The following is a 28,000-nucleotide window of genomic DNA, read 5'->3' on the forward strand; positions in this document are numbered from 1 at the left end:
AACCTTTTCAGTGCCTCACAATAATTCTGTTATTTATAAACGGAGAAATAAATGTTATTTATACAATTTCTAACTACCCTATTTAGTGCAAGTCTTTTTATCTGATATCCATCCTCCTTCAAACCAGCAGACGTTTTTAATTTACTTTTTTTTTTTTTTTTACATAACCATAGTTTTCACTAAAATAACTTTTCAGTAGTAAAATGTAATAATGCAGCATTTTAAAAAAAAATATTATTATTTGACTAAATACTATTATTTATCATTATTTTTCCATTTATTATATTTCTGTAAGGATTGTGATATTCACATTGCACCAAAAATTAAAATAAAATAAATCAATTACAGGGTCTGGAAAGACTTTTTTTAAAAAATATACAATTTGTGTAACGGGAACATTTAATTTATTATACAAAGTAACATTCACAAGGAAGGTTATTCACATGATCTTAAAAGCTGGTCCGTTTTACAAGTTTCAAAGGAAAGTCTGACGTTGAAACAGAAGTATAAAAGAGTAAAGAGAAAAGATGCGTACACATCGTCTAAACTGCCCTCGCACAGGCAAACAAATTAAAGGAAATTGTGGCTCCCGCTAAGAGAATGAATTAAAACTAATAAGAGAAGCACTGATGTCACAGGGAAATAAGACGAGGCTCAACACAAGCCCAATTCCTATGAAAATAAAGAAAAATAATAATAATAAAAAAAACCTACAAATTTTAGGCAGGGAATTTCATACCTGTACACGTGTAGGAAATAAAAACAAAGAAAGAATGTGTTGATTTCTCTCGCTTTTTCATAGCCCTTTCCATTTCTCCTGTGCAACAGATTCCAAACAACTCCTCTCTGTTAAAATTAAAAAAACACAACTCCAGTGGCTCACAGTCACACATTTAAACATGGCTGCCCACCTGTAAGAATGCACATTATAAATTTAGGTTAGCTGTACAAACTAGCACAACTTGGATTATAACGTGTGCCAAACAAAACAACAAAATGAAATCCACAGAGAACGTTGCGAAAGTGTCAAGTAAGTATATGAAATATCTGTAAAAGGGCAATAAATAGTGTTCATATCTCTCAGTCCACCATATTCCAGTCCAGACCTTTGGAAACTCAAAATAGTTTCTTTATACATTTATTTTGACCTAGAAAACAAACCAGGTTATTTTAGTTAAATCCTAATTATTTTACGTCGTCTTTTTATATCAATTCAAGATTAAAACTCTCATATGATTAGTGGAGTCACTGGTCTGTGTCTTTGGTGTTTTGACATTTAGCATCCATATCGAATTAAAAAGCGTCATTAAACCCATTACGGCTCAAGCGCTTCTCACAGGGTCAAATGAGAGCACTTTAAGCAAACATTTCATGGCTTAATGGTCTCTGACTTGTGCGGCGCTGAGCTGAAGATCTCTTTTAAACAGTTCATATAACACTGACTTCACAAAGCTGAACAATACAGCAATGTTTACCACCCGATTCCCTCAATTCACAATGCAATTTACAGGCTTTGATACAGCATCTCCTGTTTTCCACCCCACTGTATGTGTGCGTGTTGAAATTCTGAATGTTATTCATCCAAAGTATGTATCATTAGTGGCATAGCAACAAAAAAAGCTGATGATGATAATATGGGCTCTTGAAGTCAGTAAGTACACTGGTGAGTCACAGAGCAGCGTAGTGTTTAAATGAGGCACTGGAAAGCTGGATAAAATTCAACTCTGGGGATCCAGAGTTCTGCAAGAGGATGTGACAAAAAAGGGAGGGCTTAAACGAAAGGAAAAACAGTTGAAAAAAAAGACGACAAACAGTTACTTCACAGCTCAAGACCTCTTCAGTCAGGGTTAAAAAAATCCATCTTTAAAGATAATCAGTCTGAAGGGTGCAGAAACACAAGGGTGGTCATGGGAAACGGGCATTAGGAGTGGTTTTCAAAGTGGTGCAGCCTTTTTTCCAGTTTTAGCGCTCTAGTCCATGTGTACCCCGGCCAGCGCTCACATGATGCCGTTGGTGAGATACTGAAAGCCATCGTAGAGCTTGGTAGTGATGGAACGCATGGAGCCGTCCACCATCTGCTCCACCAACACCTGCAGCTGCTCCTCCGTCAGGTTCATATGGAAACGCTCCTTCAGGTTACGGATGGTGCTGGAGCCGTGGAAGCATGGAAGTTGAGAACCTGCAGAACATAAAAAGTGTTTCATATGAAAAGCTGAATGATAACGTCCTCAAATGATTATAGAAAAACAAAGATGCTCCATGCGCTGAAGTTTCAGATGAACAATACCTTGATGCATGATTTCTACAATCTGAATGACCTTCTCCATGTGCTTGCGAGCAGCGATGAGGCCTTGGAGCATAAGCATCTTATAATAATTGAACATGTCTCCATCAAGTCCTCCCATTACCTAAAAGAGATGCACAGATTTTAAAATTCTGGCCGATACTGAGAAGCTGATCATTCTTTTTAAATCCTTCTCCACATTCGATAATGACTTCATCCAATATAAACAAAGCTGTGCTTACATCCACAAATTCACTGGTTAGTTTGAAGGCAGATGTCTCGAAGCCCAGGTTACGTGGAGAGCTGGAAAGGATGAAGCCAAAGTCGATGTGAATGATGTGGCCCTCAGAGTCTAGCAGGATATTTCCATTGTGCCTGAAAAACAAGACAAAAGGGTGGTTACAACTTATCCAAATGATTCATTTTCTGACATGATTCAAGCATTGTCTCTCTCACCTGTCCTTGACCTGCAGCAGATAGCAGATGAGACAGTAGCCGGCGCAGCTCTGAACAAAGTTGCGCTGAGCGGTAAGGAATTCCTCTGTATTGTAGTTCCCATGCTCTTGCCGGAAGTAGTCGAGCAATGAAAGCTGACTCTGTTTCTTCACCTGGTGAATGGACACAGCATTGACCACTGGCTCAATCATACCACTGTCTGAGGAGATGACCAGGATCTTGTAGGGCTTGATCCACAAGGGAACCCGTTCTTGCTCCCAGATAATCTAGAAGACAACAAAGATGGTGAGAAGATCCAGTATTAGCAACAATGCCTAAGCAGACCTCACTTCAATAAACGCATTGTAAACTACTGTTCAAAAGTTTGGGGTCAGTAAGATTTATATATAATAACTTTATTCAGCAAGGATGCATTGATCAAAAGTGAGTCACAGTAAAGACATTAATTTATAAAGATTTCTATTCCAAACAAATGTTATTTTGAACTTTCTAATCAACTAAGAATCCTATTATATAGACGAAATACTTCCAAGGCACTCACGTGGTAAGATAAAAAGCCTTTAAATGTACTGGGCTTAAATCATTACAAAATGGTTAAAAGCAGATATACGCTTTTCGGCAAAAAACAGCCTTCTTCAGGACACTAAGAATCCTGACAAGAAAATAGCAGTTTCCACAATTATATTAAGCAACAAAACTGTTTTCAACATTGATAATAGTAAGAAATGCTTCTTGACAACCAAATAAGCACATCAGAATGATTTCTGAAGGATCACATGACACTGAAGACTGGAGTAATGGCTGCTGCAATAAATGTTGCCTCTTTGAGCATAAGAAACTTCTTTCAAAAACATTTTAAAAATCTTACCGACCCCAAACTTTCAATGGTAATGTACATTTATATTGTTAAAACATAAAATCCTGTAAGTTAATATAGATTTAAAATGACATTGTGATATAACTAGGGATGAACCAACATTAAAATAATGATAAACTGCAACATTTTTAAAAAGCTGATAAATAAATTAAAAATCAAAACACTAAAACCTAAAATTAATCATCATAAAGTCTACAAGTAATTTTGGCATCATAACATTATAATGAACAGTGTGAAAATTTTAAATGTAAAAATAGGGGAAATGAGCAAACAATGAAATGTACAATAATGGCCGTTATCCACTATGGTCCTGATATATTATGCATCCCTAGATTTAAAGGGTTAGTTCACCCAAAAATGAAAATTCTGTCATTAATTACTCACCCATGTCTTTTCAAACCCATGAGACCGCCGTTCATCTTTGGAACACAAATTAAGATATTTTTGATGGAATCTGACAGCTCTCAGTCCCTCCATAGACAGAATTCTCAGAATAGAACAGAATAGTCATAATTTGAATGAAAACAGCGCATCTGGTATGCGGCTAATACAGAAGAGCGTACGCAGTTTCCGTCCAGCGGATATTCTCCAAAATGGCACTAGGGTGATGCAGAGGAGACAAACTATTGAATAAAGTTGTTTTTTTGTTTTCTTTGCATACAAAAAGTATTCTTGTAGCTTCGTAAAATTACGGTTGAACCCCTGATGTCACATGGACTATTTTACCGATCTCCTTGCAACGTTTCTGGACCTTGATCGTGTAAGGACCCTTGCTGTCTATGGAGGGACTGAGAGCGGTCAGATTTAATCAAAAATATCTTAATTTGTGTTCCAAAGATGAACAGAGGTCTTACGGGTTTGGAACAACATGAGGGTGAGTAATTAATGACAGAATTTTCATTTTTGGGTGAACTATCCCTTTAACCCCATTTTGACATGACAAAATATAAAGAGTGCAACCTGCAGTTGATTCAGCACTTGATAGGCGAGAAGCTCCTGTCTCAGGTCATCGCCACATTTCACAATAACAGACAGTAGACGCCAGTTGGGCAGGTGGCCATAGGGGGAGCCTTCCCTGATCCGTCTATTCAACGACACAGGAATGATTAAATCGGACTCAACAAATGAATGAACCAACCACCCTTGCTGGAGAATGTCATACACATACCTCACTTTCTCTTGCCACGGTTCCTTTAAGGCTACGGCTGAGGGATCCTCTGGGTCCCTCTTAAATGTGGTGGGGGTGTGGGCGAGTTGCTCAGACAAGCGTCGTCTGAGATGACAAAAACATTCCAGTTAAATTAGTATTGTATTTCTCACAGTTTGGAATGATTGATGCATTATCTCCAGGTATACCTGATATCTCCAGCTGCAATAAAAATAGGTTCCTTGCTCTCCTGGCTGGTGATGCTATCTACTGAAAACTGGGAAATGTTGTCACAACTGTTGGTGTGGATCTCTGGAAGCTGAAGGACCAAAAAAATAAAGGTCAGTTCTCAAACAACAGCAAATTTGTAAATGTTAGCCTTATAGTCACTCTGTGGGAGTACCTCCACTTGCAGCTCTCCGATGTCATCTACAGACCATGCCTCATCATCATTGTCGTAATTGGGAACCGTGGAGAAGCTGCTGGCACGCTGGTCAGGTGTGATGCCACAATCGGGAAGATTCTCTACAGATCGCGTGCTGCGGATCCGTGTTTCTGGGATTCTCACAGGCACACTTGACGTCTCAAAGTTCTCACATTCCAGAACTTCTACATAGATTAAGTAAGGTGCCTGAAAAAGCATAGTTCAACAATCACATGAAATTAGGAAAAAAGTAGAACAAAGAAACTCAATAATTCTTAAACTTCAAAAGTCTAAATTCTCATCTCAGCCCAACCTTACCTTATCTTTTGAGTTGAGCACGACGGCCTGCGTGTGGGGTACACGCACGACGTGCTGGTCAAAGGCAGCTGTGGGCAGCCAGACCCGGGCAGGCAGCTTGTGGTTGAGTAGGGACAGCTCTGAGATGAGCCTCTGGGTCTTCTGTTCTTTAGTGGGCAGAGTGGCCAGTCTCTTCCCAATCCCCATGAGAGACTTAATGAACTCCCTCTGAGGGGTCAGACGCACAGGCTGAGAGCGAATGAAGATTGAGAGAGGAAATGAAAGATGATGGGAAAAGAGAGAAAAGTCTTTTTAACCCACAAAATGAAACATATGCAAATGGTTCCCTGATAACAATGTGCTGATATTATAGTTAAAGGCATAGTTCACCCAAAAATGAAAATTGTCATTAATTACTTCTCATTGTTCCCAACCCGTGAAACTTTCATTCATCCTCTTAACACAAATTAAGATATATTTGATGAAATCCTAGAGCTTTCTGACTCTGAATAGACAGCAACGCAACTACCACGTTCAAGGCCCAGAAAGGTACTAAGGACATTGTTAAAATAATCCACGTGACATCAGTGGTTCAACCATAATTTTATGAAGCAACGAGAATACTTTATGCAAAAATAATTACTTTATTCAATGATTTCTTCTCTTCCGTGTCAGTCTACGACACATGCACGGAAGAAGAGAAATTGTTGCACAAAGTATTCTTGCAGCTTCATAAAATTATGGTTGAACACCTGATGTCACATGGACTATTTTTAACGTTGTCCTAACTACCTTACTGGGCCTTGAACGTGGTAGTTGCGTTGCTGTCTATTCAGAGTCAGAAAGCTCTAGGATTTCATCAAAAATATCTTAATTTGTGTTAAGAGGATGAATGAAAGTTTCACGGGTTGAGAACAATGAGAAGTAATTAATGACACAATTGTCATTTTTGGGTGAACTATCCGTTTAAAGGCGATGTGTCATTTTTTCCAATGTTAAAACACTTCTATCCCAGCTAAATGGCAATTAATGTATACAAAACCAATAATAATTGATGTTATATGTTCACGTTTAATCTATCACAGTCTGATTTAGTATCGATACCATAGTATCAGAGCTGGTATCGTACCAAGCCGACCATACATCCAAACTAAACCAGTAACAAAATTTTCCATGGATTAGTTATTGCACATGACTGTTTAATTATTCAGCACATGAATATATGGAGCAGTGCTCAAAACTGCTAAAAATCTGCATGCATGATCGGCACAGCATTCTAAACTCAAAGTGAAGCATGGACGTAAAAACAAATCAGAAATGGTGAGAGTGAGTGTTTTAGCAACAGCTGACCACAGGGTAGAGCAAGTGAGTCATGAATGAATAGCATCACCTGAAATGAGGAAAAAGTATTAACAAATACATAAAGGTCATCCAAGGACAGGAAAATGAGAAGAAAGACTCATCAAACTCCTCCACATGTGCGACCTATGATTCATAGATGTCAAAGGATACATGGATATCTGTAATCCATGTAGAAGGGGTTACAGAAACATGACATAAAATGACTTCTTTCCCCCCAAAGAATATGCAAAAGAACACCCAAAACACCAATGGAAAGAACTCATTCCACCAAATTAAAACGCTTTCCAGAGAATTCTCTTTTTCCAAGGTTTACAAACTCTCTGTAAGAAACTAAAGGTCTTGATCACAGAACCCAAAACAAATCTAACTGTCCCATCTTTATTAACACCAAAGTAAAAAACTCTTACACTTAGACACCGATTGATTAAATAAGTGAATGAAAGGAAAATGTCACATCCAAATAATTATTACAGCTAAAACTGAAAAGAACAACCACACAAAGAACAAGTGTTTGCAAGCATGCCATCAGATCACGGATGAAGAATTGTATTCACATGATTATGCAACACGCAATAAGCATTTTTCACAAATAAGGTACAAATTGGTGTCTCACTACTTTAAGAAATAAAAGGCCCAAATCCTGCATCCACTGGAGAACTATAAGATATGCTACATAAGACTAAATGTAGCTAGTTTATTTTTTATCACTACTAAATTGTAGTGATGACTGCAATGAATGTAGTGATGATTATCATTCAATCTTGTTCCTAAATGTTATTGTTAAAAATGACTAAATGCTTTTCTCAAAAAGTAAAAAAACCCCAAAACAATTATAATTTAAAAAATCTTTTCAAACAGTACAATAAATAGAAAAATTATAACAATTTAAATAACATCCAAGTTTTGTCTCCAGAAGTTGACAATAACCTTATTGAAAAAAAAGGATATTAAGATTAAGAATTTCACACCCTATTTGCACCTTTTCATGTAAAATGCCAATACCATACCCAATTTGTGACATTTGATAACATGATTGCAAATCTTGAAGGCACACATTTGAAGGAATCTGTGGAGTCAACCCCGCCTGCAAACAGACACAGCCATCATCCCACTACGCACAGAGGAGCGCTATTAGACGGTGAGAGACTTACTGTACCAGCCTCTAGCTCGAGACTGTCGGAGCTGGAGCTCAGATCCTGGGAAAAGGAAGAGCAGGGAGGGGAGGGGGGGTCAGAACAAGACAAAAACACATCTCAAGGTTACACTCGTCCCGTCTATTTGAGCAGCAGGGCCTGGCCGTGACTCCTCAGGCCTGAAAAAATGACTGTGTCATGTTTATCTCTGGCTGCTGATGGTGACTGGGTCTAATCTCTGAGAGCCGCTCTGATCAAACCCATGTAAAGCACCGTGATGGTGGTGAGGACAAGATGAGGGATTACACGAGACACGCACACATCTATAAACACTCCTCCTTCAAGGCCACCCCTTATGGCTGGATTACTTTTATTAGCTACATATTAAAATAAAATGACTGATTTCGAAACCCAACCATAAACCTTTATCTGAAAATGACGTTTACAGCATTAGCCATCATGGTGGATTGCCAAACGCACACTCCCATAGATCCTCGATCATAACGATTATGGTACTATACAAAAAAAAACCTGCTGATCAGCAAATCAGAAGATATTTAATGTTTAATGTACTGTAATGAGACGCAGAACTTTCAACCAATGAGTTTTCACACTGGGTGTGGTAATGCCACAGAAATAACTGTCACTAGTCACGGCTGGTTAGAACAAGAACATGAAACTGAGTTTTAATTGCTTGTTGATATATCACGCCAAGTTTGGTTAAGACACAGTGCTAAGCATGAAAACGTATTTCAACAACTACCATCCTATTGCTAAATATCTAAATAATAATAGTACTACTATATCTTCATAACATACATATAGGCTCTATTACTGCAAAAATGAGTGGTAGGCTGAAGTGTGTGGACATGAGACACAGATACACAGGTTATGCTAACAGCACTATTCATTATTGCATCAACCTCCAGACTGCATGAATTAATCATGCTTTTACTCACATGACACACACTGTGTGTTCCTACTCACTAACACATGGCAAGAACGAAGAGGCCACACAAATAAAATGGATTACTTCCTGCCAGATACTAAAGCAGTAAGCCACAAAAGTCTGCATTACAGTGGTTTTGCCATGGTTAAGGAGTGTTGACAAAAACAATACCAAACAGGATTCAAATGTTCAATAAATTGTAGCATGCATTAATATATTTACTATAATATATATAAAAACATCAAAATACAGTAAAGCAGTAAAAATTCAAAATATTACCATTTTAAATATCTGTGCTATTTAAATATATTCATATAATTTATTCCTGTGATGGCAAAAAAAGTTGTGCTGTCTAATATTTGTGTGTAAACCATACAATTTTTTCAGTAATCTTTGATGAAGAGAAAGATCTAAAGGACAGCATGTATTTCAAATATATTTTGTAACAATTTGCAATGTTTTTACTCTCACTTTTGATCAATCTAATGTGTCCCTGCTGAGCAAAAAATAAAAAAATTCAGTCACACTTTATTTTATGGTCTACTTCTCACTATTAACAAACCATTAACTACAACTTTTTCCTCAAACTCCTAATATGCTGCTTATTAATAGTTCGTAAGGTAGTTAAGTTTAGGTATTGTGTACGATTAAGGATGTAGAATATAGTCATGCAGAATATGTGCTTTATAAGTACTAAAAACAGGCAATATGTTGATAATAGGTATGCTAATAATTAACAACTACAATTAATCCCTATATTAAAGAGTTAGCAAAACATAAAAAAAAATAAAAAAAAAATACAATCGTTTCTGCAAGGGCCAAAACTATGAACTATGGACACATCCTGATTGTTGAGCCCTAGTCAATGATGCACTAGTTGGTTATGAGTGAAGTGAAGTGACATATACTGCCAAGTATGGTGATGCATACTCGGAATTCGTGCTCTGCATTTAACCCATCCAAAGTGCACACACACAGCAGTGAACACACACACAGCAGTGAACACACACACAGCAGTGAACACACACACAGCAGTGAACACACACCCGGAGCAGTGGGCAGCCATTTATGCTGCGGCGCCCGGGGAGCAGTTGGGGGTTCGGTGCCTTGCTCAAGGGCACCTCAGTCGTGGTATTGAGGGTGGAGAGAGCGCTGGACATTCACTCCCCCCACCTACAATCCCTGCAAGCCCGAGACTCGAACCCGCAACCTTTGGATTACGAGTCCGACTCTCTAACCATTAGGCCATGACTTCCCCCCTGCATATTTGTTTATGCAAATAAACAAATCCACTCAACCCAGCTGGCTGCACTAAATAAAATGCAAGCACAGTGAGCATTGGAGCTTGACTAGCCCCTAAATCAGAAAGATGCCCCTTAACATTCTGCAACTTTAAAATTAAGACTCTACCCTTCCCTTCTGCAATCTGGAAAACGATACCAGAGCATCCAAGCCAGATCTGCCAAGCTTCTTCCCCCACAGCGTATGACCATTGGCCACCTAAGCTACTTGCCACCCACCTGAAACTCAACAGATCGGCACTCGTAATTACAACCCAGCACTGGCCACTAATAAACCTACTTTGCATTCAACTTGCATGGACCAAGCTCTGTTCTCCAGGGCCGTGTAACAGCTGTCGAACAGCTGTCGTGTCTCAGTTCTCAGGGAGTGTCAAACAGCGGTCTTTCTCCAATTTTCAGGGACTATCAACAGCTGTCATGTTTACTTCCCTCATCCAGCAAACAATCATTCTACAATTCAGTCTTGTTTACCAGATGTGGTCATGTGTCCTGTGGAGGCAACTCTTGCACAAGCAAGCACCACTCAGAAAATGTAGAACAAATAAAAAATAATGCTAATTACCAATTGACTCATCCCTTGCTTTCATTTAAAAAAAAGCAAGAATCAAGGTTACAGCGTGAACTTATAATGGGTCAATTTTTGATGAATAAAAAGCAGAAATGTGAAGCATATATTTTTATAAATCACTTACATTCAATATTACGTTAAAACTGTTTTATTGAGCTGTAAAGTTGTCGTCATATTTATGGTAATTATAGGGGTTTATTACATTATATATATAGACAGAACGACAAAAAAGTTAGTGTCATTTAGTATTTTATTCGCACTAATATCATGTATAGAGTGTAAAGACCGTCGACTACCGTGCGACTCCACCGGGCAGGGACACCGGCAAGGGATAGTAGTAGCTTTTAATTAAATTTTTTCATTGATATGTTTATTATTGAAATGTTGTTGTTATATGCATGTGTCAATTTTATTTAATTTCTTTATTTTCTTAAATATGTGGGTAGACAGTATTTATAGAGTTGTAACTTTTTAGTTTTAGTTACTTTTTCTTATTTGTAAGTCGCTTTGGACAAAAGCGTCTGCTAAATGACAAAAGTAAGTAAAGTAAAGTAAGTATCATGTCAAAACACATCATTTACATCTTTCAGCTATATTATAGAAACAATGAGTATTTTAAAATCATAAAAAAAAATTCCCCATCCTTTTCCATTGCAAATGCCTCATTGTAACCCAGATTTATGCTCTGGTTGAATTGGCATGATGAGGGGAGAAAGAGTCGTCAGTCCTCTTGGCCAAACAGGGGTCCAAATTCCACCTGATAACACACAGTGGACTTTCTCTCATGAGAAACCTAACAGGCTTTCAAAAAAAGAGGGAGATGATAAGCCTTGTTTTATCTTTCTAAAATAAATCTTCACTGTTTGGACAAAGAAAGTCCAGTAGACTGAAATATTTACATGATTAGGTTGAAAAACTACAGCTTAAATGTGCAAATAAATCACAGTGGATTGGTTAACTTATCAGTGCAGTTTATGTGGGATATAAGATAAGGCTCTGCACCAATAGAAAAATAAGCATGACGCAATGCTCAAACTACCAAGAAAAGCTGTATTATTTCTTTTTAAAATGCACATTCATGTTCAATATAACATTTATGGATTTTCATTTACATCTTACAGCTGTTCCTCAAAGAAAAGCCATCAAGCCTTTGAGCAAATCTATACTGACCAATGTTTGTTCAGGCTTAACGCAATTCACATTAGACACCTACACTGCACTTCACAAGGTGGAGATGAAACCACAGTGGCATTCCTACGTTAACACCTTCGGCTCTCAAAAGAAGTTCGCCGAAGTGTGTAAACGGTGCGGAGGAGTTGTGGAGCAATGCATTTCCTAATAGCTGATCTTTACTCCATTTACCAGTGAAGTGGCTCGCTGCCATGTGAATGGCGACATCGCTGTTGCCATAGCAGCACACGCTGCACCAAGATCACGTTCAGAGGAAGGGAAGAAACTATGCAGGAAGATAAAAGAGGAAGGTGAGTGATCATGTGCACGTCAGAACAGAGGGTGTGTGTGCTGTGCGACGAGGTTAAAATGAAGAAAAACCGGAAGGGAGCTCTAAAGTTACACATCACAATAGAACTTGATCTATGGTAGGTTATTACATAATGTTCTGCCCTACGGTTTCACTGATACACTATAATGGTCGGGACATACAAAGGGTAATGGCCACGTCAATATGGTCTCTACCTCTACTAACATATCGGCTGGTGAAAAGCTATTACATAAACTGTAAGCTTACTATAAATTAGACATTGACATATATTGGCCAGACCAATTAGACAGTCATTTTTATTTTAATACCAATTTTGCCAATTGGGTTTATGGTCGGCTAAGAGTAGACAAGCTAAGGACACAAATCTGTAAAAACCACAGTGACACCCACAAATTAATTAACATCCTTATCAACATATTTATGTAAAACTGTCACCATAAAGTCTTATCAGAAAATAAATACAGCGTGTATTATGGTATATTGCTAAATTGTAACTACCCTCCACTCCCTTGACCACACCGATTAGCCTGTTATTGAGGGTAACAAAGATGAACAATCTGAAGTTCAAACTGATCACCGACCTTCATGTTTGAAAACCTAATTTATTAATTGTTACATTAGAGTAAAAAACATATACTATACTAATACTAGTTATCAATACTGCTTTTGGGGTCAGTGTAATTATTTTTTTATTTAAATGAAGACTTTTATTCAGAAAGGGTGCATTAAATTGATCAAAGTGACAAGACATTTATAGCGTCTTTTATAAATAAATATGGTACTTTTATCTTTTTATTTTATTACACTGCAAATTAATATTACAATAAAACAGTTATAGTAAATTGTAAAACTTTTGTTCCAACAACTGCAGTCTTGGTGAGCATAATTCTTTTTCAAAAGCAAAACAAAAAATCTTAGCATTCAAAACAGCTCACTTCTGAATGGTGTATATGTATATAGTGTGCATAGTCGATATTTGCTCATTTGGTCAATTAAAGTGCTTACTTCACTTGTCTAAAACTGTTCCAAAATAACTAAATAAATAATTGTTACATTTCTTGAAAATTATTGTGTGTCTCATTTTCTATCAATAAAAGTTTAAAGGGATAGTTTACCCAAAAATGAAAATCCTGTCATTAATTACTCACCCTCATGTCATTCCAAATCTGTAAGACCTTCATTCATCTTCGGAACACAAATTAAGATATTTTTTATGAAATCTGAGAGCTCTCGGACCCTTTTGGTCTTATGGATTTAGAAAGACATGAGGGTGAGTAATTAATGAATAATTAATTTTCATTTTTGGGTGAACTATCCTCCTATGCCTCTATATCTCCGGTGATAAAAGAGTAATCTGATTCATGTGGTACAACAGGATCTGATCTGTGTGTCACACCTCTGATCTAATCCTGGAACTGTGAATCGCAATGTGCCACTTATTAGCAGCATGAGAGGTGATTTGTTAATGGCATGGCATTTAGCCCTGAGGACTATCATCAGGACTGTGCAAATGAACACAAAGAGAGACGGGCTGTCTTAACAGAATAGCTGCGAGCTGCCATCTTCTGGGAATCAGTCAGCAGTGGTAGTTAATTATTTTCTGAGAGCAAAAACAAAAATCTATTCATCCCCCTGCTGACTTTAGCCTTGACTGTGATTAGAGCTGAAAATTTACATTTATAGGTGCCACGTGGCAAACCAACTCAAACACACGACGACACATCTCTGTTCCAAAACCTAGTGAGCTACCCATCTAGACAGCATTTTAAAATCTTGATGAAACTGAAACAGCGACAGATGTTTTCTTCTATATCGTGACTTACATATGAATGAAACGGGTGAAGAAAAAAATATAGGGTTGGAACTTGGTTCTATTCGTTGGTTGTTGATCGGATGAAGGCAGATATTAATGTGAGCATGCAGTTGATTGTAAAAAAAAAAAAAAGTGGCAGGTTTAGGCGGACTAAATTATTGGAGAAGTCCTGCAAACATCACCACATAAATAAATCTGTTGTTTCAATGGAAAAGTGAATTATGTCCTTCTAATGAAAAATTATGAGGTCAAAGCAACTTTCAAAACATGCATGGATGAATTGCTCACAGTGAGATCAATAACCTGCATTTAGAAAATAGAAACATGCATTTAATTTCATGTCAACATTTCTAATGATGCTTATTAGATGTCAATATTAGTTGCATGCTAACATAAAAGTATATCAGTATCATTTGAAAGTTAACTATTCTATGCTTTTTACATAGCACTATATTTTGTAGTTGTTACCTATGAAAATTAATTACTTTTTAGGTTCCATTTCAGTTAGGATGCTGCCTAGGAAGGAAGTTCACATTGCTCATCCATCTGCCATTAAAGTAGCTACATGAATATATCTTTTACACAGCTTGTCTGAGTGTCAGTGCCACATCAAGTGGAACATCGACACGCCTTTTCCAGCGCAGCCATAGAAACCACACAAATCTTGTTGAGTTGTTTGCCCTCTGCATTTGCATCAAACAGCTGAGAAACAACATCTGTGAGAGGTGGAAGCGACGGCCAGAGACGGGTCATCTAAAAGCAGCTTACATTTAACTAACTAGGTAAGCAAGCATGTGACGTAACAGGTGTCTCACCTCATCCTGGCTGGTCTCTACTTTGGGGTTGCTCGCGGTTCTCTTCAGGTTGCTGCTGAGGCTGATGCTGGCGGTGGCGTCGGATTTGGAGCGTTGGTGGGTGCGTTTGGAGGGCGAGAGGCTGTGTTCGCTCATGCCCTGACTGTGATGGAGGGGTGGGGGACAGGAAGGGGGAGGCTGCGGCACCTCCCTGCGGATGCGCTGGCTGGAGGGCTTGAGCTCGTCTGACAGGATGAGTTTACGCAGTTTGGTGCCACGGGAGTGGCGCTGCGTGGAGATGTGCATGTCAGAAGAGTAGGCCCCCAGCAGCCAGGCGCACTGCAGGGAGAAATTGATGCTTTGCCGGCAGCGGTGCACCACGTAGGGCTTGATGGCGTCACCCACATCCTCGTCCATGTGGATGTACATATTGAGCAACTGGGGCAAGTAGAAGTCGACGTCTTCGTTCCGGAAGTTGAAGAGTCTATTGCCGATGTAAGCTTGCACGCCAGGCTCCTTAGAATTGTAAAGATAAGAGATGGCCATGGAGATGTCAAACAGCTTGGACTCAAAGAGCCGCAGCAGCCAGGACTGCTTGGATGAGTTGTTCTTTTGACGGCGTCGCACGTTCTTCACAGGCTCCGCTTCCTCCTCACTGATCTTGGGAGGTTTTGCTCCATCTGTGGACTCGGGGTGTGCTGTACCATTCACCAAAACTGGCTCTGAGCTGGCTGAAGATACTTCTCCATCGGCCTTCAGGAACTTCACCTTTTGAAGAACTTCCTGGCAGGCTTTCTTAGCCACCTCGGTATCGATGACCAGGCTGAGTTCACCCACTCCCTCGGATATGACATCTAGAGTGGGGCTGGAGGTGGGCAGGCCTTCACTGGTGCTCGGGCTGGAGCTGGTGAGGGGACGAGGGCCAGAGGAAGGAGATGAGGGCAGGGAGAGCGAGGAGGTGGTGGAGGTGGAGGAAGCGGATGGGCTCTTCTGTAGCTCCTCAAGCTGGGTGGGGGAGAGCTCCAGCTCTGTGTCACCCATGGCCACACACTCTCAGGCCACTGCAAAACACAGAGAGCCAACAAAACACACCATCAGCAAGCAAGCTTTAGTTATGACAACAGGATGAATCACAATGCATTTAAAATGCTGTAATTTGAAGGGAAATAGACAGTTAAGCAGAAAAAATGTGGGGTGGGACTTTTCAGTGGCAGAGAAATTACCTATACTACCATTTAAAAGTTTGGAGTAAATTATTTTTTTGAAAGAAATTAATACTGTTATTCAGCAAGGTTGCATTAAATGAATCAAGACATTTATAATGTAACAAAAGATTTCTACTTCAAATTAAATCCTTTTCTTTTGAACTATGAACTGTGTTCATCAAAGAATCATTAAGCAGCACAATTGCTTTCAACATTGATGATAATAAGAAATGTATATTTAGTGGTAATCAGCATATTAGAATGTTTTCTGAAGGATCATGTGACACTGAAGACTGGAGTAATGGCTGCTGAAAATTCTGCTTTGCCATCAATAATATAATAACTGGCACTTTATACGGCATTACACTTTGAAATCATTGCAATAACATTTCACAATATGAATGTTTTACTGTATGTTTGTTGAAATAAAACTATGCTTGGTGAGCATACGATACTTCTTTCAAAGACATTTAAAAAATCTAAGCAATCCCCAACTTTTGAATGGTATTGCACTGGTGAAAGCAAACAAACATTTAAGACAGTAAATAGGGTCAGTTTGATTTCATTTTGCCTTTAAAATATCAACTTATATACAGGCCTAAACGTCTGAGAAATCAGAGAACAAAAAGAACTCCCATGATGAACAGTTATTAAAACTGACATTTTGACACAACATGTGACTGCACACACTGTAAAAAGCCATTCAAATATAAAATTCACAATAACCCAGAGGAACAGGCTTTACCAAGCGCCACTTCCCCAGGGTCACGACGTCCCACTCATCCACAGCTACGCAGGACAGTGCCATAATCCGCCTCCAGCAGATTACCTCACCATTACCAGCAGGCCAATATCAGATAAAGAAAGCAAAGCATCAGTCTCAGATTCCACAAAGCTGCTACATTATAAAAACCCACTGTGCTTTAAAACAGATCAGGCTGTCAGAAAGCGGCAGTTCAACATATTAAGTTCAGTCACCTTAAAGAAGTACCCGTGGTTCTACTTTCATGTTGTTAACAGTAGTGATGGAAAGTCATCAAGTTCACAATGGAAAGTCAGATAAGTTAGAGTTCAGCTAAATCAGCTTGAGCAAAATAGTTTGTTCATGGATCACTGAAATTTAAGACCAGGAACAGAAACTGTAACAGATGAGATCAAAACTGATTCTGAAAGCGATAAGATTAAAGCACATGTCAAATGGTGAAGACTGAGTCAGCCTTGGCAAAGATGCCAGCTCTCCTCTCACATATCACATACTGACTCCAACTCTGGTGGATGGTTTACTCTAAACAGACAGTTTGTATGTTGTTCTAGCTTGCCAGCTCTTTCTCCAAGTTAAATCCTGTGAAACTGAAAAACACTGCTCTACAACAAGCCTCGACTGATAACAGTAAAGAGTTGCAACACTGATTCACCCAATCAAACCACAAGCACAGGTCTACTTCTATTGTTCAGTATCAAAACGCTTCACTGAACTTCTCCGATTGCAATGGAAAGAGTAAATTCAATCAGCCTTTGCCCTGAAATGTGAGAGGAAGACAGTGATCTAGAGGAACACAAAACATGTAGATCATGAACGATCAGTCTCAAGAGTCTCCTTCTGCCAACACCCACAACACTTTCCACGATCCATAACCATTATTATCTAACTATTTGACGAAACCCTCAAGTAACAAGACTGTCACAGTATAAATAAACCATGAAATCCAATAATCCTGAGATCAAACACACTGAAATAAAATCAACAAACTTAAAGCCAAGTCTGTAAAGACAATCTTTGATGTGATGCATCAGCTGGTTCGATCGGGACATAATATTCTTGATTAGCTAAAACAACAATGATGAAATAGTTAATCAACTTGCCATAAAAACACACTGTCAATGTTACTTCTTTTTATGTGAAGTAAGTTAACGTTAGTTGAAAGTCTACAGACAACTGAGAGCACAATCACATCAAGCTAAATATTTGCAGTCATGGCTGCCAAAACTCGTAATAACACCCATATTTATACTCTGACCTGCTTTATAATCAAAACATTACTTGTTTTGTCCTATTTCAGACGTTAAAAATTAAGCAGTCTACCAGGACTTCTGCATTCAAGTTAGCATCTGAGCATGTTTAGCTGAGACCTTTAAGAGACACGTCGACTACTTTTCTCTCCTGTGGAGCTCAAAAAGATTTTTCCTTAAAAACAGCATCATATTATGCGTGTTGAACAAGAACATAATTTAATTAACACTAGTTATTATTAAATGTTCAACTGTTATGAAGGCCTGAAAGGATAAGCCTCATAAAAACACAAACGGATGCTACACTTAGCCAAGCAGCTAACGCAACGGCTCTACTTTAGAACGTCATTCTACTTTTGAACCGACCCAAGGGAACATATAAACATATGACTTACCTCAAAATAAACCGGGTGAAGGCTTAAATGATCGGTTTATCTGTATTTTAACTGCCCCATTTGGGAGTCGCGGTTCTCCTGTTGCTGAATAGCCGGTGTGGTTCGCTAAGAAAGTGAGTGGAGAGATGACACTCCAGGGCTGCCCACATCAACTGCCTGATTCCAGGCAGCATAAAACACAGCCTACCGAGACAACATTCTTGGGCGTTTAGGCAATGCCAACAAATGCCGTCTAAGCAGGAAGCCCACTAGACTTTGAGAAATAGCTAAAGAGGGTGATATACATTTCACATTCTTGCTGTTCTTTTATAATATGTTTACCCATTTTTTGAAAGGGTTAAAAACATTAGCAGTTGTAAACACCAATAAACTGAACCTAGTCGTTTGCCTCTCAGTTATAACAGTAAGAAATATTACTATAATAATAATTACTGCTAATATTTTTATTACTTTTTACAATTATTTTATTAAATGTATGCGTGTGTGTATATAATCTGGTTGAGTCAATAGATGACATTTAATTTGATATTTGATGCATATTACAGTTTTTACTAACAATTTTACATATTCCTCATTTATAGTTGTACTGTAGTTATTTATCATTACAGAACATTGTAAAAAAAAAAAACTTTAATAATACTTAAGTTTAAGTAATATTTGTCTCTGTCTTCAAACTCGGAGAGATAACTATTTATACTTGTGCACTACAATGGCAATAAACAAAACTAATCTAAGTAGTTCTGTAATTCCTTGTGTTTGTTGTTAAACAAAATGGCATTTCTCTTTCTCTGCATCTTGATAAGAAAAGCATGCCTTAAAAATAACGTAAAAATATTCACTCCCGTTATTGCATTTACATGTCCATTTTGTTCTTTGAGGCTTCTTAAGCACTTAAAGACAAAATACACGGATTGCTTTGTTTTAGAATGTATTCTTAATACAATATTTTAAAACGTGTGCACGTATAGGGATGGTGATTGTGTGCACTTGCACCACGTGTTTAAAATCTACTTTGCAATTCTAATGATTTGGAAAGCCCTTACAACAACAAATGATTCAGCCTTTGAATTCACTGGGATACAAAATATTTATTTAAAAAAAAATTATAAATCATATAAAGACAATGAAAATTAATTTTTGTAGTTCAGATATGATTCACAACATAACTCACTTTTGTAATTGCTAATTGACACATACTAAGATTAAGGATTTGGTCCATACATAGATTAAACGTGATCATGATATTGATGATATACTGTATCTCCACTGAGAATATGGGCATAGTAATTCTACTCCTTGGAACATAATGGTTTGGCCCTAATTTCATAACCAGATATCAGAAGTGCAGTCTCCACCAGGATATCTGAGCTCATGGGCAAGTGCAGGACCATCTGGTTCTGCTCCGAAATCCACAAGGAAATTCTCGTTGAGCTTCAGGCCACCTTTAACTGTGTCCACGTCAATCTGCATCATGACCGACCCCTCCCTCAAGAGAAATAAGACACGTTACTTGCATTTCACTGCTGGTTATACTCTGTATAATTGTGTATGTGACAAATAAAAATCTTGAATGTTGCAGCATAACAAACAAACCAAAGGTTACTTCTAAAACCATTTAAACAGCCAAATTTCTTAATCTTTGATTTATATACAATACTCAAGTAAATTACAAATAAAGATCCTTTTGTCTCACTTGACAAGGTCAGGGTAGAACTGCTTGTCCCAGGCACTGTATAAAGAGGTGGTGACGTACAGACGTTTTCCATCCAAGCTCAGCTGGAGCATCTGAGGGCCTCCCTGCACACGCTTTCCCTGTTGAGCAAAGCAACGTTTTAACCTCCAACAAATGATGTGCTCTAATTGCTCTGTTTAGGTCTGCATGACCTAATGATTTGGAGTACAATAAGCTGGCTCATCTGTCAATTAGTTAGTTACCAACAGCTTTAGGCTGTTTTCCTCTACATAAATGGCTAACTCTAATGTGTACACAGAGCTCACATGAAGCATACTTGGAAATAAAATAGGTACCTTTAGTATCCGTGGGGCAGGCTGGCAATCGAGTTCTTTGTCCTCCAATACTTTCACTGGTCCATCTTTTAAAATGCTGCCCGCAAGGAAGACCTTAAAAATGCATTTCACAAAATTAAATGTAAGTTCTACTATTTTGACACTTTATTTGTCTCTGACATGATCTTAGAAATGTTGGTCAAGAAAGGTGTCTTGATCCTGCTAATCCAAGTTGTCTTACCTGACCAACCATACGTGGATTCCTCCTGTCAGTGATGTCATACTGTCGAATGTCTCCATGCAGCCAGTTACTGAAGTACAGGAAGCGATCATCCAGCGAGATCAAGATATCCGTAATGAGACCTATGGCAAAAAATACATTTATAAATAAATACATGTCTAATTTGTATTTTTTTTTTTTTAATTTTACTTTTTGCTATTATGGCAGATTGTCAAACTGGAGTACAGGAAAAATTGAAAGGGGAAAAAAAAGATATGTTACATTACACAAACAATATTTAGAAAAAAGAAACAAATTATTAATTCAGACAATTTTTTCACTTTTTGTCATTAAATCAGATTGTTGAATTGGGACTCTTTGAGAGTGAGAAAAAATTGAGAGAAACCCCCCAAAAATTACTAAATGTTTAACAATATTTTCAATAGTTTCATTCTTTTCAAAACTACTCAGAGTTAGTATTATAAAAGGATTTAATTTGAACTCAAATTATATTGTACATATAACAATTATTGTTTGTTCATTCCCTGAATTAAAAACAAATGCACAAAAAGTAAAACTTAAACAAACAAACAAAAAATACTATGTTACATTTCTAAAAGAATTCACCTGGCATTTCAGGAAGAGCCCAACCTTCCACTTTTTTGCTTGGAATATGGATGACTTTCTCTGCTGCCCAGTTCCCTTTCTGTAAAGTGCAAAATCTGAATCTAAAAACACGTGTCGCTTAAAAACTTGGAAGGGAAACCAATAAAACAGGCCTTTAACCCTTTTTTAAGCCTTTACAAAAAGGTTAGAGAAGTTTTGAATGAAAACGCTTTTTATGTACTTGCCGGAGTCTTGTAGAAGCGGAAGACAGTGCTCTGAAGCGCACAGCCCACGAATCCTTCAGCCGCAGCAGGGTCATGCAGGAACCGGATCTCCAGTGGAATAGCACCCTCTTTCCCCAGATCCAGAGTCTGAATCCGCTTGTGTGTGGTCCAGTCCCACACATGGAGGCGCTGTCCATAATGACCTACAAACAGATCTGATCATCACAGCCAGTCAGCTACAACGACTCTTGAGCTTCCTCATGAATACACACATACCATCTTTGACATCTGCAGGGTTGAAGCCGTTTCCCAATGCTTTGGGTGCTCCCCACTCAGTGCTGATCATGACATTGTGGCGAGGCTGATACCAGAAGTCATAACCAAATGGTGCTGCTTCACCTGGCTTCTCCCAGTTGCCAATCACTTCGAAAGTCTCGCCATCCAACAACACAAAACCACCTTAAAAATGACCATAAATAAAAGGGTAATTGAAAATACATAGAGGTGAACACAGCACCATTTTCATGTATTGAAAATACATAGAGGTGAACACAGCACCTTACCCTTGCCATTGCCAGAGGGATCGCCCATGGTACTGATCATGATTTGGCCACTGCCTAAGCAGTGAGAAGTGTGGGGGTTGGCAAGGCCGCATTTCCAGAACAGATCTATGGGCTCGACTATCTGGAGGAGAGAGATGAGTGATGGAAAGAATTCATGGTCTTGGCAAGAACGAAACATTCTTAAAGTCAACAGTCATGTATTAAGGGGCGGTCACACTTGCTGTTAAACGTTATGTCGTAGATGTTAAACAAAATCAATTAATATGGATATATATAATAATATAACAGGACTTGATGTCATGCTTCTGGGCTTTTAAAGGTTCCCTATGGCTTTTCTTAACATAAATTGAAACATATACTGGGGTAAACTATGGAGCCCCGCACATGACCAAAATAAATGTATCGTGGCCATGAATTAAGAATTTGTTCCCTTATTCGAGGGTATGATTTAGTACTTCTACATGGACACGATTTACAAAATTAGGGAACGTATTAGTATAATGTGGCCATGAATTACTAAAATGAGGGAAAGAATTCTTAATTCACTGCCAGCATTTACTAAACTGAGGGAACAGTTTGTGGCCACAATTTATGCAAGACAAGGGAACTAATTAATAAGTCATGGAAACTAATTCTTAATTCGTGACCACAATATATAGAGCATGCATTTTAACCAAAAATATTGCTTTAGGCTTGTATTATATAGATCAAAATATTTTGTTTGATTTTTAGCCAGGTGGTTTTGACCTCCATTGGTCAAATGTATTTTCATGATACACATTTGCTTGCCTAAGTTTACCAAACATGAAATATGAAGTACTATAAGTACTATAGCATGCAGTTAAAAAATAAACGTCCTTAGATTACTAAACCATATGTTCATCCACAAAGTTAACACCGTCACAATAATAAGGGTATTCCTATACAGATGGTATATAACTGAGTGAGTGTTTACTGAAATGAACCTTATGAAGCTTCGGGGCCCGTGGATCCGTCCCTACATCAACGACGTAGATACGGGAGGAGATCAGGGAAGGCAGAATGAGACGATTGCGTCTTTTGGAGGGATCTTCATAACAACTGCTACAGGCATTCCACCCAGAATGGTGTAGCTCATCCTTTAGATTAGGCATGGGCAGCCTGTGAATCACCTAGACCATTACATTACAAAAGAAATGCTATTAAAGTAGATGTTATACTAGAAATATTATAAGGAAACATGCTGAAGTCACATTTAAATCCAAAATAGTTTATATTTATAAATCATATTTGCTTTTACCTTGCAAAAATTGGGAGATTGTGGACTGACATCAACAGTTGCAAGATAGTCAGGTTTCTGAATGTCTGTGTTGCGGTAAATGCATGGTAGGTAGACAATCTCTTCTCGAGGCCCTGTAGAAAGAATCTGTGTTTAAGTTTAGAGTCTAAATGCAGTAAACAAAAATTCTGCTATTAAGTGTTTTACATGCTTAAATACACAAATTAAAATTAACAAATTTATTTAAAAAAATGAATAAAAAAAGTTAATGTTTATTCAACTGTAAAAATGTAATTCTTTTTTAGTATTTTGTTTTTGAAGTTGGCAAATTCAAAAGATATAGGAGATGCATCTCAATCAGCTCCCTAGATTGTTAATAAGTATATCATGCGCACAAGTGTAGGCACTGGTTCACTACGCATTGGGACACTGAAGCCTCAACTTTTGTCAACATGAATATGAGGGAAAACAGTGGGCAAACCAAAAAATTCAGACCAATGCCAATTTACAAGTGAGGAGGACCTCTGTTGGTGGGGAGGAGGAGCTGCAGGAACAGATGTTATGCTCAGTGTGATAGTGAGTGTCCAGTGCAAAGGTCACTGCTACCTTGTAGCACCTTGCAAGTTGCAACTATGCATCATGTTAATATAAACTAACATTTTATGGTTCAAACAATATGCTGTCTTATTTTTTTTAAAGCAACTCACCTTTCATGGCGTCTAAAGGGGTTTTATATCCTGGTCCACATCCTGAACAGGCTGAAGCTGCAAGTAGAGAAAGAGCATATGTCACATCTCAAATATTACTATGCGAGTTATACTCAGCTGAGCAATTATTAAAGCATTATTATTTTAAGTGTGAAGGGTTTGATGATCTCTTGACCTACATAGTGCACTATCATATAAGTGTCCTAAACTAGTGTTCATTTTTAAATGGCATGAATGATGAATCGCCAAGTGAACTACTGGATACTATAAAATAACACTTTTTATTGCTCTGTAAATGTTTGAAAACAATACATATACAAGCACACAAACCAACTACAACAGATGTGCAATATCACAGTCTAGGAGGAGACACCGTGTCTTGCCAAGGATTGTTCAACATCCTTCCCCTGATAGTTAAACATGCAGGTCAACCCACTCACTGACCAGTCATGTCCAAATAAATAGTGTATAATCAAAGCAATAAAAATTCTAAAGGTTTGTTTATAGAAAGCCGTGAAACATATTATTATTAATTGTTATTAACAATTATTTCTGTGTTGCACTATTGCATGATATTAATACTAAAACCTAAGCAAATAATTGCAATAACAGCATGTGTTCGTTTTCAAACCAATGAGAAAAAAATTGTAAATACATTGGGAATTAAACATTTTTAACATGCTTCAGTAAACACGTTCAAATCGGAATTTAATGCATTCAGAAGCCACAACATTGCATGATTTTTACTTCTTAATGACTTTAACAGGTAGGCCTACAAATAACACGATTATGCTTAAATGTAAAGAATTTCTAGTGAAGCAATTCTTCATTCCAGACTGAAGCAACTGCGTACTACGGATGAAAAGGTCGATAGCTTAAATTAAAGTATGAACAACAATGCAAGCTATGCTCAAAAGTGCGCTAGAAGACACTCACCCATACTGCAGCTGCTGTTGCTTCAACAGGCGGAAACTCACTGACCCAACAAAGCCCTGCGGACGTGCACGGATTTTCTGTCGCTATTGAATTAACTCTTTCAGTGATGATACCACATGGGATTGTGAGATGATCCTTAAAACCACACCCAGGTATTCAACTGGAGAATAAAAAGATCAAATATCACCTCGGTCTCAGGAAATCAGCCCGCAAACAGGAAACACGCCCCCTTTCCGGGCTATTTCTATCAAAGGTAAAGCACCTTGGTGAGCTCTGCAGCTGCTATACACTTTTTTTTTTTCATAGCAGAAAACAAAACGACAAACTACTATGTCTTATTGATCAGATTTTTCCATGCTTAAATTGTAAATGTACAGCTTTTCAGGAATATGGAGAGAGAGCAAGCGCAAATGTTGGCAGTGGCAGGTCGTAGCGCCACTTCCGGTGGCGGAATATGCGCAATTCTAATCTTAATGTTTAAATCAGTTCCTGGATTTGAATCAAGGTAGCAAGGGTGAAGAACTAATTCCAACTGCATAGCATTTTTACAGCATGTTCAGGTTTAAAACATTTTAATGAAAAACTAGCCTATAAACATCTATACATAATATGGGATTTATTTTCTGAATCATTCAATTATTAATGTTTGAAGTGTCATTGCCGCCTATCTTTTTGTTTACATTTGAACTAACTTTCATTTTAGGTATCACAGTGGATGAACATTACATTTTCCAAAATGCTTCAATTTACCTAAATGAAGATTTAATTAATAATTTTCCAGTTATCTGAAAACAATTTGGTGGAAATGAAAAAGAAGTTAAAATACGTTTAGAGAAATGTATCTAATCTGTTAAGTATTCTTCGTGTCAGGGCAAAAACAGTCAAATATAGTCAGTCAAAATTATTTTTTGTAATTATTTATGCTTTGTTACAAATCAATATCCAGCTCAGTGCTGCCGCTTCTGACTGTCCTGTATGAGTCACTATTACATAACGTTCAGGTAATGCGCATGCTCTTCAAAATAGAGTGCAAACTACAAGGTACAAGTTTTTGGAATTTGAGTGCAGATGCTGATCTCCTCCCTCCTGTCCACATTAAAACACAGCAGTGAAGCATGGGAAAAAGAGAGGGCTTTATGCACAAACTGAGGTTATTTACATTTTATTCATGAGGAATAGTCAAAATGCCAAGTCACACACATAACACTTTTACCTCAATTGTTTTTTAGTCCTCTTTAGTTTCATCAAAACAACATCCAAAAGACCCCCAGTTATATGAGCTCCGCATTTACCTTCATAATCAGACTGTTTACATAAAGCCCCACTATTTAGTACATGTAAATTACATACAAAATTGTTTCAGTGAATGGAGATGAAATCAAAGTAAGCCTTTACAAACATGAAAGGGCACCAATAATGTGCTATAGAACATCTTTTAATTGAATGTCAGTGAATGACACCTGGAGTGTAGTTACACCATCCTGTGGTTGCTATGGTAAATTCAGATGCTGAAATAAATACAGAATATACATACTGATCCCACTCCATTCATTGCTGCTGCTGCTGCAATAACAATGCTAAGACTCTTCAGCTTGTCTCACTGTTTATTCGGTCTGGAAGTAGATAAATAACCAAAATGGAAGAACTTTAAGACAGTCTGAGTCTGCTACCAGCCAACATGCTGAACTTTAGAACAGCCATTTAATGTAATAACAGACTCTGTAAAGCTATGAAATAAGAGTTGTATTGTTCTGTAATGGCCTATCTAACTTCAAGAGCTATAGTAAATGGTTACTAAATTAAACTATTTTAAATAGCACTTATCCAAATAGCCTTTGAGTGATTCTTATTTTTTAAGTGTTTATTTATTTTTTAAGTGATTATTTTTCTGCCTTCTGCTTCATCTCGCAAACGGTTGACACAAGCTTTGTGATATTCAACCTCCAGTCAGGCACATGCGCAGACGACACACACAGCTGATGACGAGATTGACATCACACGAACTGTGAGAGTAGGACAGTCATGTAGAGGCATTACAGCTTTAGAATGACTGAAACTTAAGCAGGCGCAAAAACGCTGATTAACTTTCAGAGGATGTGGAATTGAATTGAATTGAAACGCAAATAATATTGGTCCATAAACAAAAAAATCCTAACACTGTGGGAGCTATTGGATCATTTTATGCTAGTGAATAAACTAAAAGAACGAATAGTAGAAAACTTTGCAAAAATCAATCATGCAATGTCAATCCTGTAAATCTATTCGGTATTTAGAATAAAAAAAAATATTTTTACATTTTCACTCCACCACACAATAGGATGTAAATTAAATATCCACAGTCACTTTCAGCCTAAATAGGTTTTTCTGACTTCAAATCCTTCTGTTCAACTTGTCACAATGTCTCTGTAGATCAATCATCACCTGTTTGCTGAGTCCGTTTGGTAAGCGTTAGCATCCTGACCAGATTCTGAGAATTGATCTTGTTCAGAGTTGTGTGAAGGAGTCTCTGATTCAGGGGATGAATGCGAGACATCTGTGGATTCACTTGCAATTTCCAAACATTCATCAGTTCTTTCCTTTTGTTGTTCTGTGTTTTTTATTTCAATTGACATTGCATTGTTATCCTTTGTTTGACTGACTCCTTCATCCTCTGGCTCCTGTGTCAAATCAATTTTCTCAGTTACTTGGCTCATTTTAACTACAGTGTGTGTGTCCATTGGCTCTCCTTCTTCTTCTGAGTCAAGATCTACAACTTCTGGTTCAAGTGTGGCCACCAACAATTTATTTAACAGCTCCAAAGGTGAACCAGGCAAATTCGTATGTGCTTCCTGATCAGGACGCAGGTGAGCCAAGCAGAATGACTGTTGAATAAATTCAGGCCTACCAGAGAAGCAAGACATGCCCTCTTCCAACCAGGATACGAGAAGCTTCAACAGATCTTCACGCGGAACCCCAGATGCACC

The 28,000-nt window shown here is 37.9% G+C and overlaps 2 protein-coding genes across 4 annotated transcripts; both read right to left on the minus strand.

Moving 5' to 3' along the window:
* Positions 1–384: 384 nt before the first annotated feature.
* LOC306887618 (phosphatidylinositol 4-kinase beta-like) lies at positions 385–18,690 on the minus strand. 2 transcript variants are annotated; one of them, XM_079445505.1, is made up of 12 exons: positions 18,517–18,690; positions 14,928–15,967; positions 7,999–8,043; positions 5,507–5,734; positions 5,168–5,395; positions 4,974–5,083; positions 4,786–4,890; positions 4,578–4,701; positions 2,741–3,006; positions 2,527–2,659; positions 2,288–2,408; positions 385–2,179 (listed from the first exon to the last, which is right to left on the minus strand). In XM_079445505.1, exons 2-12 carry the CDS (start codon positions 15,945–15,947, stop codon positions 1,998–2,000), a joined length of 2,562 nt encoding a protein of 853 aa, XP_079301631.1. In that variant the 5' UTR covers positions 15,948–15,967; positions 18,517–18,690; the 3' UTR covers positions 385–1,997. The 2 variants fall into 2 exon arrangements, with proteins under 2 accessions (XP_079301631.1, XP_079301632.1); XM_079445506.1 differs by lacking the exon at positions 7,999–8,043.
* Positions 18,691–19,581: 891 nt separating this feature from the next.
* On the minus strand, positions 19,582–25,483 carry selenbp1 (selenium binding protein 1). 2 transcript variants are annotated; one of them, XM_079444955.1, is made up of 12 exons: positions 25,038–25,483; positions 24,102–24,158; positions 23,416–23,528; positions 23,102–23,287; positions 22,137–22,257; positions 21,850–22,032; positions 21,595–21,776; positions 21,371–21,449; positions 20,765–20,886; positions 20,545–20,637; positions 20,210–20,328; positions 19,582–20,002 (listed from the first exon to the last, which is right to left on the minus strand). In XM_079444955.1, exons 1-12 carry the CDS (start codon positions 25,039–25,041, stop codon positions 19,840–19,842), a joined length of 1,422 nt encoding a protein of 473 aa, XP_079301081.1. In that variant the 5' UTR covers positions 25,042–25,483; the 3' UTR covers positions 19,582–19,839. The 2 variants fall into 2 exon arrangements, with proteins under 2 accessions (XP_079301081.1, XP_079301082.1); XM_079444956.1 differs by having other exon boundaries at positions 19,587–20,002; positions 21,371–21,445; positions 21,591–21,776.
* Between the last annotated feature and the right edge of the window lie 2,517 nt (positions 25,484–28,000).

Source organism: Barbus barbus (genome assembly GCF_936440315.1).
Source record: "Barbus barbus genome assembly, chromosome: 21".
NCBI classification, from domain to species: domain Eukaryota; kingdom Metazoa; phylum Chordata; class Actinopteri; order Cypriniformes; family Cyprinidae; genus Barbus; species Barbus barbus.